Source organism: Eretmochelys imbricata, chromosome 1, assembly GCF_965152235.1.
Source record: "Eretmochelys imbricata isolate rEreImb1 chromosome 1, rEreImb1.hap1, whole genome shotgun sequence".
In the NCBI taxonomy this organism is placed as follows: domain Eukaryota; kingdom Metazoa; phylum Chordata; order Testudines; family Cheloniidae; genus Eretmochelys; species Eretmochelys imbricata.
The window spans coordinates 209674639-209693832 of NC_135572.1; the positions used below are offsets into that span (position 1 = coordinate 209674639).

At 42.3% G+C, this 19194-nt stretch overlaps 1 protein-coding gene across 1 annotated transcript in view; it reads right to left on the reverse strand.

Annotated features, from left to right (window-relative positions):
• Positions 1 to 6463: 6463 nt before the first annotated feature.
• MAN1A2 (mannosidase alpha class 1A member 2) overlaps positions 6464 to 19194 on the reverse strand; it is a 311536-nt gene continuing 298805 nt past the window's right edge. Inside the window, exons 11-13 of the mRNA XM_077823277.1 lie at positions 16968 to 17140; positions 11825 to 11940; positions 6464 to 6639 (exon numbers count right to left, since the gene is read on the reverse strand). Coding sequence (XP_077679403.1) covers positions 6507 to 6639; positions 11825 to 11940; positions 16968 to 17140 — 422 coding nt within the window. The 3' untranslated portion in view covers positions 6464 to 6506. The remainder of the gene's footprint in view (positions 6640 to 11824; positions 11941 to 16967; positions 17141 to 19194) is intronic.

Sequence of the window (19194 nt, forward strand, 5' to 3'; positions counted from 1 at the left end):
GTTCAAGTGAAATTGTTCTGTATTTCTGCAGAGGGTGTATAGGGAAATTATTCCAATCTGTATCTGTTCCCCACATGCATAACATTTAAACAATAACTAAGAACTGACTTTTCTCCACATGGAGGACACATCATGGCCAGTTCATCTGCTGTTCCAGCACAGTGTCAGGTCCTAGATAATTTCTTTTCTTTTCAAACATAAACATCAAAATTTAAGACATAACTGTGTAAAATGACAAGCCCAGGCCGCTGTATGCTTGATTGCATCCTGTACAGACTCCAAACTTGGAAATCATTTGTTAACGGTAGCCAAGAGAGGTGGGAACCTTAGTTTTGAAATAGTGGACTTTGAAGAATGTTTTTCGCTGGAGAGGAGGTGCCGGGCTACACTGGTTGAGTGGGATGCTACGGCGCCAGGAGGACTGCAAAATGAAAACCAGTCCACCGCTCAGTGCCTCGGCCTCTTGCTAGGAACGGAGGATAAGAACACAGCACATGTCTTTTTTCACTTCAAGACATTCTTTATTTGATATTTTTTATATACAATATTCCTTTTCATCTGTAAAAAGTACATATGCAGGGCACCAGGTTGGAGGCTGCCAGAAGGTTCCCAGATCTGAAGGTTGTCTCTTGCCCCTCTGTTATTTCAGAGGAAAAATAATCTGTGAATTTTATGCAAAGTGAGTGCGGCAGAACAACAGTGCAACTTCCACCAAGAGTGACAAGGATTGAAGACAACAGATACTGACTAAACGTGCAGTATTCCCTCTAGCTTGTAGTGGTTCCCAACCTTCTGGGCAACTGTAAAGCAGCTGTAGAAGCCAGTGCTTGTCCTCCCTTATAGAACGGTGCACTCATTAACCAGTAGTAGAGCTCAGGTTGCTCTCAGTATGACAGCCCAATCTGCACTTTGGGTCAGAGTACTGTTTCCCAAACCATGGCATGCGAAGGACTGGTGGAAGGTGGGAGTGCAGTCAGACCATTTGTCCTCCAGAGCATCCGTTTTCATTTCCTTAAAATAAGAAGTCAATCTCTAGGTGTTATGGCTGTGGCGAAAACCTTAGAAACATGGAGTAAGGCCTGGTCTACACTCGGAAATTAGGTCAGTATAACTACATTGCTCGGGTTGTGAAAAATCCACACCCCGAGCGATGCAGTTAATCTGACCTAATCCCTGATGTAGACAGGGCTAGGTTGACAGGAGAATACTGCCGTCGACCCAGCTATCGCCTCTTGGGAAGGTGGAGTAATTACGCTGATGGGAGATAGTGTCTTCACTGATGCGCCAGAGTGGTGCAGCTGTAGTGGCTTATATGTAGACATACCCTAAGTGTAAGTAATGCAGAGATGTCTGCCTGAGTTGGTAGAGAGCACAAAAGAATAGCTCTGAAGTGTGAACTGCCCCATGCATTTCAATGAATGCTAATTCAGATCCCAGTGATGATGCTTTAAATGTCCACATTGTTAACCATTTCACTGCTCACCACAATAGGTGGGGAAGGAGAGGAAATATCCTATGATGAAGCTCTACACCAGCATTTCCAAAAGAGACAAGGCGGAGAAGCATGAAGAACTAGGTAGGAGCCCAGATGGCGTATAAATTAAGATCTGTAGGCTTTAACAACACATGGTGGGGCTCCCGGAAGAGTGTGATTTGTTTCATTTTCCAGCATTCAAAAGTTTGGACAACACTGGTTCAGAGTGTGCACCAAGGAATGAGAAGTAACAGGGGCAGTGCATGGAGGCTTATCATCTTTTAAGGTTTGGAGCAGAGGAACCTAAACACCCTGAGCTGACTTGGGAACCACAGAACTCTCTCTGACTTTCCACTGACTTCAGGTTTGTTCTCTGGATCTCCAGAATAGCTACAACTGTATATACAAAAGTCTTCCGTGAGAGTTTTAAGGAGCATTTTGTGCAGTAAGTGAGCAGCTGGAATGTCCTTTTAGCTTTATTGAGTAAATGGAGCAAAGCCAAGAAGGGAACTGTCAGCTGTACTGGGCACCCACCACTCCAGCTACGTCACTGGGAATTGCAGATGTTCAGCCCTTCTGAAAATCAGGCCCAAAATGTTAAAAATAATGCCTTTGCTCTTGGTGGATCCCGGCCTACAGAGGCCTGATTGGGATGTGGATTGCACATTCGTACCTTGAGTGCAGGCAAACAGAAAACAGACAGTTTTGGGATCTCCAGGCTGTTTCGCAAAGCCAGTTTGCCACAAGTGTACACTTTGTTTTCCGCTCTTGTTTCTTCCTGTAAGAACACAGAGTGCTGTAGAAATTGCAAACCAAGACAGCAGCCACTTGAATGAAAGCCAGAACTATGTGTTTGTTCGGTTAGAAGATATAGCACAAGACTTGGAGTCAACTAACACTAAAATATCACTCTGTTAAAAAAATAAGTATCTATACCTTCAGAAAAGTCTGTAAAACAGCAGCAACAGAATGAAAGTGACAATGTCCTAGTATGCCATATGTACTCAAGAGAAAACAGAGCTTGAGCTCTTGGTTGCAGCTAACTCCATGCTACAGGTCAGTATCCCAGCTCTGAAAAGGGCTGAGAAAAAGCCTACCACCTGAAGTCAGGAAAACAAGATGGATGCTTGAGCATCCATGTCTGGCTATTACGGACATCCTGCTCAGAACTCACGACAGCCAAACTCATTCTGCTCTGGGGACAGCCCAGAATGCTGCAATGCATGAAGGGTACAGCAATTAGTTCACAAAATGTATTACTCTAGAAGGAGGCCGCACATTAAAAGGAGGCAGCACACTGAGGGAGATGGGCGATTGCATTCTAAACTGGGATATGGTAGCAACCAGCAGACGCTGGGATAACTAGATGACAGGAAGCAAATGTTCTTTATTTAGAACCTGTTGCATGTTTACACACAGGAGAAATGGCACTACTGTACATCTGACTGGGATGTACCTCTTGCCATGAAGTGGCTCAGGACCTAAATTCAAATACTTCTTGTGGCAGTGAATTAACCCCAGTGAGACTTACACAGGCAATTAATTTGAGTGGTGGTTCTGTATTTCAAACCAGTGGGATGGGAAAAGAGTAAACATCAGTGAGATATTTGGTGTTTCTATTTTTGGGACTCTAGAATTCTGTCCTTGACCTTTCTCTGAAGAGACTGGCAGCCATTCCGTGCTTCTACTGGCCAGTAGAAGTATGGGTTGGCTGGGGTAGAGCCTGTTACTAAAGACTCCTGGTTTTTCCTCAGTCCCGCTTTGACACAGAGAGACTTATAAAACTAAGGCAATGAAGTGCAGGTTCAAACTGGAACTGGAAAAACGCAGTTTAAACCACAAAATATTAAAATGGAAAAGTATTAGCTCTTCAATTAGTCATTAATTTCTAATTAGAAAATTACATTTTGTGGCAGTAGTAAAAAGAATCAGTTTATTTTAATTTGAAGTAAACAATTACTTGAATCAGAATTATTTACTATATTCATTACTATGACTTTTTTCAGATTAATTTTTTTACGAGTGCTGCAAATTACAGTAATTGAGTAATTAGTACTAAGATAAAAACTCTTGGCAATTGAGTGTTTTTCAAACTCTCTCTCTTCCTCCTCTTAAACTGAAGTTGCAATCTGGCGACAATCATTTGGATAACATTTGTTACTAGAGTACACCATCAGAATTGCCGTGACAAAGGAATGATTTTTGAATCTTTAAATTAATATCAAAGAGGAGTAAAGGAAATTTAGGATTCTCATCCCGTGAGTCAGTGGTTCTACCATTTTCTCTCTCCATGCACGGTTCTTGGTCTGTGCAGTAAGGCCACAGGCTTATGTGCTTTGTTGAACTGGGGACTAAAAATGGAAAAACTAAACACTACTTTAGATATACAAAATGAAACAGATTGCAGCCAGGCCACTCAGGCCAAGATGGGACATTGCATACTGGGGGACACAGTGTTCTGCAGGACACTGATGTGCACCAAAGATGAAGGTGGCCGCTGAGTTCATTCTAGTGCACAGTAGGCTGCACTTTCCTGTCTCCATCCCATCCTGTAGTTCCTGTTCTGGCAATGTTCTCGTTATAGAAAGCTCATTTTCAGGGGCTTAAAACTCAGTTAAAGCATTAAAAAAAAAAACAAAAAAACCTACCCTAAGCCTCTCTTTAAGCTGACATGAGGGGAATGAAGTACTGAGAGCCCAGGCTCAAATAATTAAAAATGTCACAGAAATCAAAGACAAAGGTGTTTCGTGGCTGGCTGCCTGGTAATAATACTTCCCTCTGCAGTGAACTGACATAGTTACAACAGGACTACTGTAAAGGCAGCATGTTCATCCTGCTGGTGTGAAGAGGGCAGAAGTACCTCAAGATGATCTACATCCAGCCCTTTCTCAGCTCGAGGGACAGTCACCCTGGGGAAAGGATCTTGGGAGCTGTGAAGAAGAAGATTAAAAAAGGAGGTGAGCAGAATCCTTTTTAGCTCTCAAGGTGCTGGGGCAGGGGTGAGAGATGATTTGCTTTTGAAGATTGAGTTTCTTTAAATAAATATAGCCCACAATGGGGTACTTTGCCCTTTTGTTGTATTTTCAGAAAACAAAATGGAGACGTCTCCAGATTTCAAAGATGTTGGAAATTTGGCGCTGAGGTATGTGGAAATAAATGACTTACATGTAATACCCTGTTCTACCCACCAAGGCATGGTAGGCAGATCCAAAGGCCAATAGCATGAATCTTGTATATGCTTTTAATAGAATAAGCCATCTTCTATAAGGTTGTTTTATTGCCAGCTGACTGGAAAGGAAAGGCTTAAAATACGTAACCAACAATCTGATTGCAGCCTATGCATACAATATTGATTTAAGACACTTCTCTAGTAAGCTGTCAGCGAGAAAGGATGCATGGTACAGAGCTGCCCACTTAAGCAGAAAAATTGTAAGAAAGGAAATGTTTAGAAATTAAAGCAGCAAGTGAAACTCACTTTAAACAAACCCTACTGATGTTAACAGGAGTTATTTCTGAATGAACAGAATTCTAATCTACAGATGAGAAGAGAGTCTCAGTAATGGTAGACAAGAGTCAGAACACCTATGCTGTAAGTGAAGACTGAAGTGCACTACCCCCTTAACTCATGCTGTTGGGCCTAAACTCAGAATAGTGGGGTTGCTTCAGCCAGCAATGTCTAGAGGAAATCATAGAAGTGTAGCACTGGAAGGGACCTTGAGAGGTCATCTAGTCCAGTCCCCTGCACTCAGGGCAGGACTATGTAATAACTAGACCAAATGTATACAGGTAACACAGCCTTACTCACTAGAGCTTTGTGGTATGTAAAATCTTGTATACACCAATGTCTCGTCTTCCATTGGTGTGTAATAGATTTTACCATGTTTCCAAAGAGAATCTCAAGTTGGCTTTGCATTGGGGTAATTTATGGCCCAGATAAAACTTAATAAACCAAATCTGAGGCAGTTTTGGTCTCTTGCCATACACCTCAAAAAAACAAGGCAAGGCTTCAGATTTACAAAGCAGGATTTGTAAACATTGTCCAAATAATAAAAGTGAGAGTGAAGGAAAACCACTGGTTGCATGGACAAATGTAATGCAACGATACAAACTACTGTGTCTCACCTAAAGGGAACTGTGTCCCAGTGAATGTGATGCAGTCTGCCACATAAACCGGGATGGGCAATTTCTGTTGTTGTTATCTTTGTGGAAGTGGTAGAAAAGGCCTGATATAAGGGATTGTGGCCTTTCCATATGACAGGATTGGTGATCAAGGGAAACAGGACACTTAGCAGTGACTTCCGTGCTCTGTGTCCATATCTTGTGTGGGGAACTAACAGCACAGTGCTGCCAATACATTACAAAAACAAATGCTTGGTAACTGTTCTCTGGGTGTGATTGTGCTTCACAGGTCTTTGGACTTTGTTATGAAGGGGGTAAATGAACAGGAGGCAAAGGTCTGAGAGGCACTGGGAATGGCTGCCAGTCTCAGCAAACTGATGCAGATTAGAAAATTCAGACAGGTACAGAAAAAATTTCAAATCCTGGTGCTGCTGGTGCAGTTACGTTGCTTTTTTGTTGTTGCTTTGCTCATGCCATCATCAAAAAAGAAAGAAAGAAAAAAAATGTCTTAGTCTCTGGAATACACCCCATCTGAGTAGGAGACAAGTGTGCAGTTTCTTGCAAAGGCCAGCAGCAGCAAACTCCAGCCCCTGGCAAGGAAGTCTATTGTTCCTTTGGCTGCTGGACTCTATATCTAATAACAGGCTCCACTCTGTTGTTTGGGTTCAAAGCACACAAGGTCTCTGCCCTGCAAATGCCCCAGTAGTGTGTTTTGGTCATGTATAAAAAGGAATTATTTCAGTGTTTACTTATCTACAGGTTGAAAAGCTTTGGGGGCAGAGGTTGTTTCTCATCCTGCGTCTTGACTCAGATTAACCAAATGTCTGTCCCCTCTTCAGCCTAAAGTCTCAAGTGGTCCATGTAAACAAAACACAGCTGAGTGCAGTCTCTCCTCCTCTTCCTGGAGCTATTTTTATCGATAAGCAGGATTTCCTGAAAGTGTGGTGTTGGCTAAATGTAAAACAGGCAAGGGATGAGCTTCTGTATTAAAAACCCAGTTGTCTAAAGGCAGGAGGTCATCATTGGAGAAAAGCAGATACAAATACCTGGACATCAAAAGAGAAAAACAGGGGTTTAAGGATGGCAAAAGCACAAGGTGTGGAGCCTGATACTGGCCCTAGGCTGGCCTGTGCCTGCACCCTCAACAGCCAGCTGCCCCAGACTCCTCCCCGCACCAGCTACTCAAACACCTACCTATCCCTCAGCACCCCCCTGCCCCCAGGAATCCCCATGCCTCAAGAACTCCATGTATCCGCAGCTCATGAATTCTATCCCCCTGGAGCCCCAGCAGCCCTCTATCCATCTACCCAGTTAAAGTCTTCCACCCAGCTATGTCCCCAGACATCCTTGAGCATCTACCCAGCCAGAGATAAAAATGTTTTGTGCATCTTCATGTCTTACTGTCATCAGTGCTCAGGGCAGGCTGTGTTCACTGTAAGCTTACATTTATCAGTATATGCAAACTATATGCACATATGCAATATATGCCATTACAGAATTTGTATGAACTGTCACATGAAGTGGCACAAAACTTGGCAGCTATGAAAACTCATCACTGCCCAGTTTTTATATTCACAGACTAATTACAAACCGCAGCCATTGAGGAGACCCTATCACACAGTTTGGGAGTTTATGCCTCACCTTTAGGTACAGTAGAATGAAACAGAGCTCTCACAAGTTATACTTTCAGGTTTTAGCAGCAAGAGACATATCTGAGAAGTAACTAAAATTAATATTTAATATATTGAAAGCTGGAGCTATTGAGGGGAAAATCTGCATACCCTACCAGAGATCACTTAGGAGCTGGTGAGGCAAGGTGCTCAGCCCAGGAGGATGTGCATATTTCTTTGAGGAGGATAGATCTACGGGTGCCACACAGCAAGGAAAGATTCTGACCATTCTCTCCTTTTGCTAACTCGGTTTTGCTGCCCCTCTCTCTAAATGGCCATGTTGTCCCGTTTCCCCAGATCATCTCCAGAGCAGAGAGAGAGAATCAGCCTGTTGTGTGTGTTTTCTTCCTCATCGTTAATTTTATTTTACTGATTCATATACACTCATTTTCTTGATTCTAAGGGCATTTCTATACAGCAAATGAAGGTGTCATTTAACATAGGTAGGCATATCTGCACTACCTTTAATCTAGCTAACAAGGGTAACAATAGCAGTAAAGATATAGCTGCACAGGCTCTGAATGGGCTAGCCTCCCCAATACAAGCCTACAGGGGACCTCCGTACGTCCTCGGCTTGCCTACCTGCACTGCAAATCACACCTTCATTTGCTGTACACACATACCCTAAGAGCACAAGTCCCCTGAGGAGAGGCAGCAGCTTCAATTAGATCCAACTGGAGGAGTAGTGGCTCCTAGGAAACTGATTTCATGTGACCCATTTTCCTATGAAGCCAGAGCAGAGGACTAGAGCTGAGCCTTTGGGAGCTGTGTAGAGACAGGTCTGGGCAGAGTGTGGTACAACCTCTGAGGTCAGCTCCAAATGGAAACATCCTCCAGTCTCTGGGGAACTAGAAATACTTTGAGGCAGTAACATTCTCTTTTTCTTTATTAATAAATGGTTAGTCATTTTAGCTTATTCACTTCCAAAAAAAGTTTGCTAAATGTGGAGTTATTATTTAACATTTATATTGTAGTAGCAACCAGGTGAGCCCCCCATTTTTCTAGCAGCTGTACAAACATATAGAAAACTACAGTGTCCCACCCCTAAGAGTTTACAGCCCAACAGACAACACACAACAGTGTATGAGACAAGTAGGTCAGGGTGAGATGGGGGAGATAGGATAACACAAATAACAGAATGTGTGGAATTCTTAGGCAATCAGGAGCAGCAATCATAATGCCACCTGCCCATTACCATTGGGGAACTTTATCCAGGGAAGCAGTGACTCTGAAAAAGACCTGGGGGGTCATGGTAGATAATCTGTTGAAAATGAGCTCCCAGTGAGATGCGGTGGCCAAAAGAGAAAGTTAAGGGGGTGACGTGTACCTACATGGTGATCAGAAATTTGACAATAGATGGCTTTTCAATCTAGCTGACAAAGATATAACAAGATCCAATGGCTGGAAGTTGAAGCTAGACAAACTTAGGCTAGAAATAAGAAGCACATTTTTACCAATGAGGGTAATTAACCACTGGAACAACTTACTAAGAATTCGCCATCGGAAATCTTTAAATCAAGACTGGATGTTTTTCTAACAGCTCTGCTCTAGTTCAATCTGGAATTAATTAAGGGAAGTTCTATGGCCTGTGTTATACAGGAGGTCAAACCAGATGATCACAATGGTTCCTTCTGGCCTTGGAATCTATTAATCAGATTGTATTTTACTGTGTCCATTATGGAAGAGATGATTTCTGAGGAGGGACTTGGAGGAGGGTCAGATGGCGGCTTCATGGATTTTGACTGGGAACTTTTCCACATGTTAGGTGTAACATGGGAGAAAACATGGAATTGTTTGTCTGAGATATGGGGAACTGGGCTATCAAGGGTAGCATCAATGATAAAGGCAAGAGTCAACCTTACTGTAAGATAAAAGGTTGGCTAGGCAGGGCAGACCTAGGTTGAGAAGGGCTTTGTTAGAATGCAACAAGAAGTTTGGAGTCTGATTGTAGTGGAAGAGGGTCAGCCAGAGGAAGGGGTGACAATCAGAGTGATGAGCCAGAAAGATTATTTTAGCAACAGCATTTGAGGGGATTTGAGGGGAGTGAAGCTACAGACATTAAGGGTAAGGGAGGAGGAGATTGCAGTAGTTGAGATGTGAGATGATCTGACCTTGGACAAGAGTTTGGGCAGCATGGACACAGAAGAGAGGTTGGCTTTTAAAGATGTTGTGCAGGAGGAAGTGGCTAGATTTAGACATAGTTTGGGCATATGGACCAAAGGAAAGGGTTGAGTTAAAAGGTGATACCAAGGCTGAATGACAGGGAGAATGGCGGTACTGTCCAATTCACAGAGAAAGGTTGGGGAGAGCTGTGGAGTGAGGAGAAGAGCAAGGGGAGGAGATGGAAAGAAGAGGGCACAAAAGGAAAAAGAAAATGTATAGAAGAGGGTAGGCTGGAGCCATAGGAGAGAAGTGAGTGGTCATGATAAGTAATCAGTTACGTACAACAAGCAGTTACATTGTGAGTAAATGAAACAAGAAATGAGACCGATGATGATTCAGTTCTGGAATCCAGAATCTGGATAAATCCAGCAGAGAAAAGCAATGGAGGAAGGATTCAATATGTAAATAATCAGTCAGTGACATGGACAGTCAAATAGGGAGCAGTCAGTAGAACCCAGCATAGAGAGTGCTTGAGCCGCCCAGTGAGTACCGCTGAGGGAAAATGTTTCTGACAGCCATGCGCTGGGCGCACAGACTTCAAGAGTGGAATGGACATGTGAAATCACTCGAAGAACAATTAGTTTTTAAAACCAAATATTTAGGATTAATAGTCATTTTGCCATTATTTTTCATAACAGAAAGTTTGTGATTTTTTTCTTCAGCCTTTCCTGACAAAGAAGATGTTTCCATCTCCCATTTTTCTTGACAGGAATGGTTGAAAAAGCACTAATAAATTTTTCAGGACATTTTCAAGATTTTTTAAACCTCAAAGGTTTAAAAAATGTCAACATTTCATTAAAATGTTTTGGTAATCAAAAAATTCCAACCAGCTCTAAAGCTGTTTGAAAACCCAAAATGTTTTACCAAACATTTTGTGTTAATTTTTCATTGAAAATTGAAACTTTGACAAAAATTCAATATTTAGGAAAATTCTACCAGCTCTAGTTCTTAATAAAAGTGAGACCAAAGGGCTGCACACACTTAAGGTGTCCTTTTCCAAAATGCCTACTGCCTCCAATTGTTACCAACAGGCGTGAAGCCAACCTGTCTGGACGGAAGATTATGGTCCCTTATTGGGAGGTTGAGAGGAGCATTGTGAGGAGCAGATACACTGAGAAAGTGGACATTCTTTTTAAGGGCAGTGTGTGGCCTCGATCTCACTGAGAACAACAGGTGTGGCAGCCATTTTTAGAGCTCTCTGTGGAATTCTATGGAGTAGAACATTATTCTTCAACCTCTGCTGAAGGAGAAATTTCAGTCATGAAGAATAATGGCAAATAATGTCCGTTAATCCTAAACATTTTTCAGTGGAGCCTATGCACAAGATTTCAGTGAGTTTTAACGACATAGGAAGTTTGAAGACTCTATACTGTTCATTTAAGACCAAACCAATCAAACCAATTAATAGATTTAATTTTAAATTCTCTGAATATTCATTCTGTACTTAACAAGATGACACTGTATTTTTCATATATATATAAAAGATGCTTTAAGTGCAAAACTCAGCTCAGTCTTAACTATGGAGTGTTAGCAAAGCCTCCATAATACGTTGTTATCTCTATATAGATTCCTATCATGGCATCCATCATGGCAGTATCTCAGTACCATTGGTGTGTTCTAGTACAGTAGTTGCTAGGTTCTTACTTGGGGAAAAAAGGTGGAAGAAGATCCATTACTTGGGACACTTAAAACCAGACTGGATGAAATACTGGAGAACAGACTGCATTACCCTCTGGAAGATGGACTAGATGTGCCCTAGTAGAACCACTTCTAGTTAACAAATTTGACTAAACAAAAATATTTAAAGATCTCTAAAATTTGAAAACATGCTGAGTCTGGCTTCCAATTAAAAGTCATCCCCACTAAACAAACATTCCGCAGACAAAATACAGAAAAAATACCCAATAACTTTGTGGTGGATTTTTGTACCATGCCGTATTTTCCCATTCACAGTCCCCCCAGCTTGGGCATTGCAACATGTAGGCAGAGTAGATTCTGCAAAATCAGTGCCTTGGGACTTGGTCATGTAAAACATATTGATTCACTGCAGCTAAAATTAAATGATCGCCCAATGAATGGAATTTATTTAGAGGTGATAACCTCTCCTTTTCCCTGGCAGTTTGTGTTCTGACTAGAGATACAAGAAATCAAACTGAGGTCTTAAGAATAATAAAGTCACACTTCTGTTATTGGGGGATTTTTGCTATGGTTTCTCTGGACTGGAATGGGGAAACCAGGGGACTCCAAAATAAAAACAAAAAAGAGGAAAACACTCTGTGACAATCTGGAAATTGAAGTGTTAATACAATCTATTCTTTTAGGCACTGGGTAATCATATAGTACCTGGCAGTGCCCCAGGCTATTTTATGGGAATATGCATAAAGAGAAATGTGCTTACTTCAGAGTTTCAGCAAGAAAAAAGCTCTGTTGTACATCGTCATATGCAGGAGATGAGGAATAGACATCCTTGACCCCCGAAAATCCACCACTGACTCGGCAGTACTTGTCAATAGCCTGTAGAGAGGAAGTAAGAACAGAAGAGGCATACTTTACTTGCACTTTAATATTTGAAAAGATACAACAAAGCAAGGATTGACCAATACTGACCAGAGAATACAGTAACATACTCTGCTAATGGTATTGAGAATTACAGCTGAAATAATGGGGGAAGGACAGTCATATCACTGGACTTTGTAGATAGGAGAGCTGGAAGAGTTTTAGAAACTTTGAGGTAGTTTGTCATGGGCTCCTGCAGAAGGTTATTAAGAGGGGGCAGAAGGGATTGTACGTATCACTGGGGGCTGTCTGCTGACCCATACAGCCTCCTCCATCTCTCTTTGGACTCCCGTGTGATCTCTTCCTTTTCTACTTAAACTGAATTTTGAACTCAGCTGCACTGATCTCAGCTGTCCCAGCAGGGCTCCTGGCCTTTGAAATGGTGCAATCCAAGACCCTGAGCACACAAATACAAAGAGGAATCATAGAATCACAGAAAATTAGGGTTGGAAGAGACCTCAGGAGGTCATCTAGTCCAACCCCCTTCTCAAAGCAGGAGCAACCCCAACTAAATCATCCTAGCCAGGATTTTGTGGGAGTGGGGTTGGTAGATCCCAAGTCCTCAAACCCTTGCATGTCATCCAAACTTGTCCACAGGTCAGCACCTAGCTCTCTCTACTTACTGCTGCAAAAAGCACAAAGGAAGAAAGGAGTGAAAAGAACACATTAGCTGTTCAAAGCACCCCTTGTATGAGCCTTGTTATTCTACTCACATCCTCATACTTCCGGCACATGAGAATGTCAGCCATTAAAATCAGCCCCACAGAAATTACTCTGCAATGATTCACAGATTAGTTGAGCTTCCCTGCTGACTTGGTGGTGCCTCCCAGCAGACATGAGCTCTTTGAATAGGCTCACGCAGGGAAGGAGATGGCACAAAGATCAGAGAAAGTGTTTGGCTTCAGTTGCCTGTCATTATCAAACTACAGAACACAGCTACCTGGAGTTCAGTTATCTGAGATTTGGCCCATTAATCTGTATGAGTCTTTTCTCTACAGGTGATTGTAGGCCTGGTTTTCTGCTAATTCTAATTTCTGTTTGTTGTGCTCAACAGAAGCTGAGAGGAGTCGAAGCAGGGGAACAAATGCAGTGTAGAAACAGATGTCTCTATACACAAAGAAAATGAATTCAGACTAAATGAGCTACTCACAATCTATGCCTGAACCTTGGAGGGCTGGAAACAAAAGAGATTCTCCACTGGAAATGTGTGTTTGTGACTATCTGCAGATGCAATCAGGAAAACTAGAAGGGGAAGTTATATGGTTTCCCCTAAAACTGTAGGACTGTAGGTTAAAATTGTCCATATCTATGACTACAAAATCCAGCAGTATCAGTCAAATAGAGGAATAAGTGTCATATAAAAGTCTAGGACTATTATAAAGAAACTTTAATTCATTCTGACTCTTAAAAATGAGGGTAGATGAGAGGGTGAGGAAGGGGAACACCAGGTCTCAGCATCACTGGCCTGTCTTTAAAATAGTCGCCTGGCCACAAAGCATGCTAGTGTCTGTACGTTCTTCAGGAAGCAGCTCTATTCAAGATGACAGCAGCCACTGAAAACTTTTGGAGGCTGGACTGGGTCATGCTGGCTCTTTCTGACAGATTTTAATTTCCAACAGTTATTAAAAATGCTGATAGCAACATAAATACTACAGGTTAAAAACAATACTTCGCTTTTACGAAGTATGTTACAAACATTAGCTACTTAATTCACACAGGACCACAATGAGCTGGCATTAAGTGGCAAAAAAATTCATTAATGCAGAGATAAGATTGCCCCGTGATAGTTTGTGACTTTCCAGACAGTCAAGTTCAGCAAAATTCAGACTTCTGAAAATGAGGTAATACATAGTTAAGGTAAATGCCTACACAAACTTAACTCTGCCTCCTGCAAGTGGACAATAGCCACTGAGAATTATCTGCATGCACTCAGCTGCATTCCTTGTTAGGTGTAGCTGTACTGAATGGCTGGGGCAACTTGAAAGAGCAGTTATTGTGATATGAGATCTGGGAATTAATTAGAGGAGCATTACAGAGCTGTGACGGTGACAGAAAGAGATCTGGGCCTGAGTCTCCTCATGTGTTATTAAAGGAAGGATGTACATGTGTACCTTGAGGTTCCAGTCGGCATCACTTCAATACACAATTGTGTAGGTTGTATCAGACTGCGCAACAAAATGGCAGATGAAATTCAATGTTGATAAATGCAAAGTAATGCACATTGGGAAACAATCCCAATTATACATACAAAATGAGGGGGTATAAATTAGTTGTTAACACTCAAGAAAGAGATCTTGGAGTTACTGTGGATAGTTTCCCTGAAAACATCTGCTCAGTGTGCAGCGAAAGTCAAAAAAGCAAACAGAATGTTAGGAACCATTAGGAAAGGGATAGATAATAAGACAGAAAATATCATGTTGCCTCTATATAAATCCATGGTACGTTCACATCTTGAATACTGCGTGTGCAGTTCTGGTTATCCCATCTCAAAAAAATACACTAGAATTGGAAAAAGTAGAGAAAAGGGCAACAAAAATGATGAGGGGTATGTAACAGCTTCGGTATGAGGAGAGATTAATAAAACTGGGACTTTTCAGCTTGGAAAAGAGGTGAATAAGGGGGGGATATGATAGAGGTCTACAAAATCATGAATCATGGGGAGAATGTGAATAGGGAAGTGTTATTTACCCCTTTACATAACACACGAACCAGAGGTGACCCAATAAAATTAATAGGCAGCAGGTTTAAAACTAAGACAAGGAAGTACTGCTTCACACAACACACAGTTAACCCATGGTACTTATTGCCAGAGGATGTTGTGAAGGTCAAAAGTAGAACCAGGTTAAAAAAAGAATCAGGTAAGTTCCTGGGTGCCCCTAAACCTCTGAATGTTAGAAGCTGGGCCTGGACGACAGGGGATGGATCACCTGATGATTGCCCTGTGCTGTTTACTACCTCTGAAGCATCTGGCACCAGCCACTGTCAGAAGACAGGATTCGGGGCTAGATAAACCATTGGTCTGTCCTACTATGGCCGGACTTATGTTCAGTAGCAGGGCACTGTAGTGGTCTTGTCATGGGTACTGTAAGCAGTGAGGTGAGATGTAAAAGGATATGATGACATTAAATTTTAAAAAGTGAGGTATTCTGTTGGGGGAGTAGGCTCAGTGTTTGAACGCAGGGCAAATGCAGGCAGTGCCTGTCCATTACAGTGAAAAGGCAGAGCGTGAGTGTTATGGCGGTTGCTCAAAAAGGGCAGTTTTAAGGTTGTGTGGGTATTTAACTTAACTTTAACTTAACTCGTTTCCTGTTTTTCAGAAGTTTGACCTTTGCTGAACTCACCATTCTGCAAGGGCACAAGATATCACCAGGCAACCTTAACTCTGCATTAACAAAGATTACCATTTAATTTCTTAGGTTTTTTAAAATTGAAAAAGAAATGTTAGTTGGTAGGAGTTAGTGGTCATTTAGACAGGTGTAGTTCTCACCTAGGTTTGCAGTTGATCTGCTACTGCAGCTAGGTACTAATCAAAAGACCTCGTTTTTATATAGTGCTTTTCATCAGTAGATCTCAAAGAACTTCACAACATTATCCCCACTTTTCATATGGGAAGCCGAGGCACAGAGCGATGAAGTGACCTGCCAAGGTCACCCAGCAGGCCAATGGCAGAGCTAGGAATAGTCTCAGTTCACTAGTCTTTCCATTAGGCCACACAGTTACTACGTGATTCCATTTTGCTATAGTGTAATACGGATAATGGCCATACTTTGAAATGTTTGCAATGTGTAGTTGCTAAAAGGACCAATGAGAGAAATCTCGATGGTCTGTGTTCTAAAACCTTGACAATTTTATTATATAGAAAAGGTGAGGGAGGTAATATCTTTTATGGGACCAACTTCTGTTGGTGAGAGAGACAAGACTTTGAGTTTACAGGTTTGGTTGGTATGCGGGTTTTTGAACCCAGATTTTCTGGGTCCAATGCCGTTCTCACAGGTTGTTCTAAGAGGTGGAGCTTGAGCTTCACATCCCACAATTTTCTGGTTTTAGTGGAGAAGAAAAGCACCTGCTTGGAAAGTGTGGTTCATCCAGGCAGAAAAGGCACCTGCTGTGCCCATCTTTAAGCAGGATTAGTTTGCATGATGGGTAGGGATTGAAGCCCACTGATTTTGAGTCTGCCATCTTATGATCCTGTATGTGGGGGGTGGGGTCTGTTTAGAGGGTGGAAGTTGTTCAGGGAGGTCTGACTGAAGGATTTCAATATGGACAAAGATTATTGAGTCCAAAAGGTTGAAGGTAAAGGGATGAAGATTGGTCTGAAGAATTTCAGAAGTTTAGATTAAGATAGACCATGATAGAGTTGCTAGCAGATAGGACACTGCTAGGTTCCATCTCACTGCCATGGGTGGTAAGAGGGAACTGAGGGAGAGTTGTGGCCGCCCACCCTTTATGCTCTTTTATGGGAGCCAGTGCAGCCCCAAAGGACAGTGCTAGCAAAAATAATCCAGTCACATGCATAAAATGCATGTACACCGACAGTGGGATCCACACTGACATATCTGAAGAGCATGTGAAGAAGCTGCCCTGAAAACTGGGGGAAGAGCTCAAGGAAGAGCTTGGTATCCTCTCACACAGAGAGGCACAGGAAAACACTGTGGGCTAAAACCTCCAAAGCTTGTCTCAGAGAAACCCTTACTGGGCCTCGGATTCTACTGATTAGAATAGGGCCTGGGTGTCATGGCTACTGGGCTCTACTGCCAACTCTGCCTCTCACTTGTTGTGTAACCTTGAGCAGATCACCTATCTATGCATCCATTTCTCCATTTGTTATACAGGAAAAATAATAGTAATCGCCACCACCAACACCACCAATCTATTTTACAGGGGCTGGTGATGACTAATAAATTATTGTTTGGAAATTGTTTGGGGTGAAAAGAGCAGAAGAACAAAGCAGAATAATTATATTGACTGAGCCAATCAGCAATTACCTGTGCTGCTTCCCAGCCCCACTGCCTGTACTTGGGATCATGTGTAAATCTCCACATATACCAATAGGTCTCGATCACCTCTGGTCTTAGAATGTAATATTTTTCATTCTGCCGCACTGCCACTGCCTCTAGGCCACCATCAAATTTGAACGCTTCAGGACCCAGCTTTAATGCTGCAGAGAGAAAAGAGAACAGGAATACTTTATTCCTTTCCAGTCTTTGGGGGAGGGAGTTATACAAAGCAAGCAAATAAATCAGAAACAAAATCTAGCTTTTCTTTGAACAGTCTCATAAATATTTCCTATTGTCAAGGCTTCTGATATTTCTAATGAATAATGTGTTCGATCCCTGTGTTAAATCTACCTATCTTGACAGGAGAATAGTAGTCCCCTTAGAAACTAATAAAACACTAAGAATATAAGCATTTTAACACATTCAGTTATAAGGTAAAATTAAAGTGAGACAGATTGGTTCTTGCTATACATGAGAAAAATGGTCAGGAACATTTTTAACATTCTATTGATTTAATATGGCAGGATGGGAAAAGGCCTTAGAAGGTGAATTAGGAATCATCATCGCAGATAGTCTGTATTTCCATCTAGGCCAGTGGTGGGCAACCTGCAGCCCATGGGTCGCACGCAGCCCAGCAGGGTAAGCTGATTGCGGGCCATGAGACATTTTGCTGACATTGACCGTCCATAGGCACAGCCCCCCACAACTCCCAGTGGCCGCGGTTTGCCGTCAGACCATCCCTAGACCATCATTCTCCACCACTGATCTAGGATCTCTGGCAGTGCATTTAGGCCATTGAAGCTGAGGTGCTTTACAGATCAACTTATTTCCAAGGGTTTATAACAAGGCAGTAAATATTCTGTTATATTTCAAAATCTGTGAACCTCAGGGGTGCACAATCTTTGCCATAAAGGAGGCCATAATGGCATCTTGCCAGGATTTGGAGGCCTGTGTTTCTTCAAAATAGAGTTGCCTGCTGAAGTGCTACCTTTCACACCAAGATGCAGCTACTGGAGACAACAGACCTCAGGATGCCACACTGCACCTTGATCCAAATGGCAGAGCAGCAGGCTACATGACAGAATGCCCTGCTGTGCATGTGACCTGTGGGCTACACTCTGTCTGCATCTGATGTGTAGGTAGGTTTTGCCAGAAAAGAATACAATATTTTTACATGTGCAGCAGACAAAATACAATTCAAACTTACTTCTTCCCCCATGCATAAGCATTATCATACATACAGTTTTAAATGACATGCCTACATAGTATTCATAGTATGATGTTCATTAAATCCTAAAGTACCCCGGTCATGTCATCCTCTTTTATTGGACACCCCAAGAATTTTCACCACAACTCTGACTATTCTGTTGGCAGCTGGTTGCCCAATGGGGGAAGGGTACAACAACACAAAGAGGTAATGCTTCTACAGAAAGGCTACCCCTTGATGTTCTGCTGCTGCAGAAGAAACACCATCGCATCTGCTCTATTCTCTGCTTCTGAGAGGACTCACAAGATGAGACTTTTGCTGCATGGAGCAGGTTGGCCCCTGTCTCGGATCAAGGGCACAGTGTCTGCAAATAGCTACTTCCATAACTTCTTTCTCTAGGCATCACAGGAGGAGAGGACATGTCTCCAAGGAACTGTTTCCTCTTATGGATCTAGATGTATAATACCTGCTCCGTCTATGACTCACGTATAGAAACCGAATTACCTGAGCAGGAAGGATATGGAGCGTGGTGCTGCAGTGGCCACTGAAGCTGAGACCAGGGATCTGAAGGGAGTGCTTTCACTTTCTGGAAGAAGAATAGAGCAGGGAGTGCTTCTCCCGGCACTTGTATCTGGAATCAAGGCAACACATGGAATGCAGCACACTCTTATAATAAATGAGATGGCCTCAGTATCAATCTGGCTGGACTTTTAATGCCTCTTTCATGAACTCTTCCAGGAGTTTGAACCACTGCTTCTACTCAAGGCACGGCAGAGGAGGAAAGACAATTTAAACCGAGTATCCTGTTGGACAGCATCCTTCTTCCATGCAAAGAAACATCTGGTATTGGGGTCCATCATCGATATTTTACTATGGTCTAACACACTGTTCAAATCCAGATGTTTTATCTAGGTGTCCAGGAGATTGAGGGGCCTCAATCTAGGCAGTGGGGGCAAACAGAGAATGATTTTGGAAACACACAAGAGTGTAGAATTAAAGTATAACAGG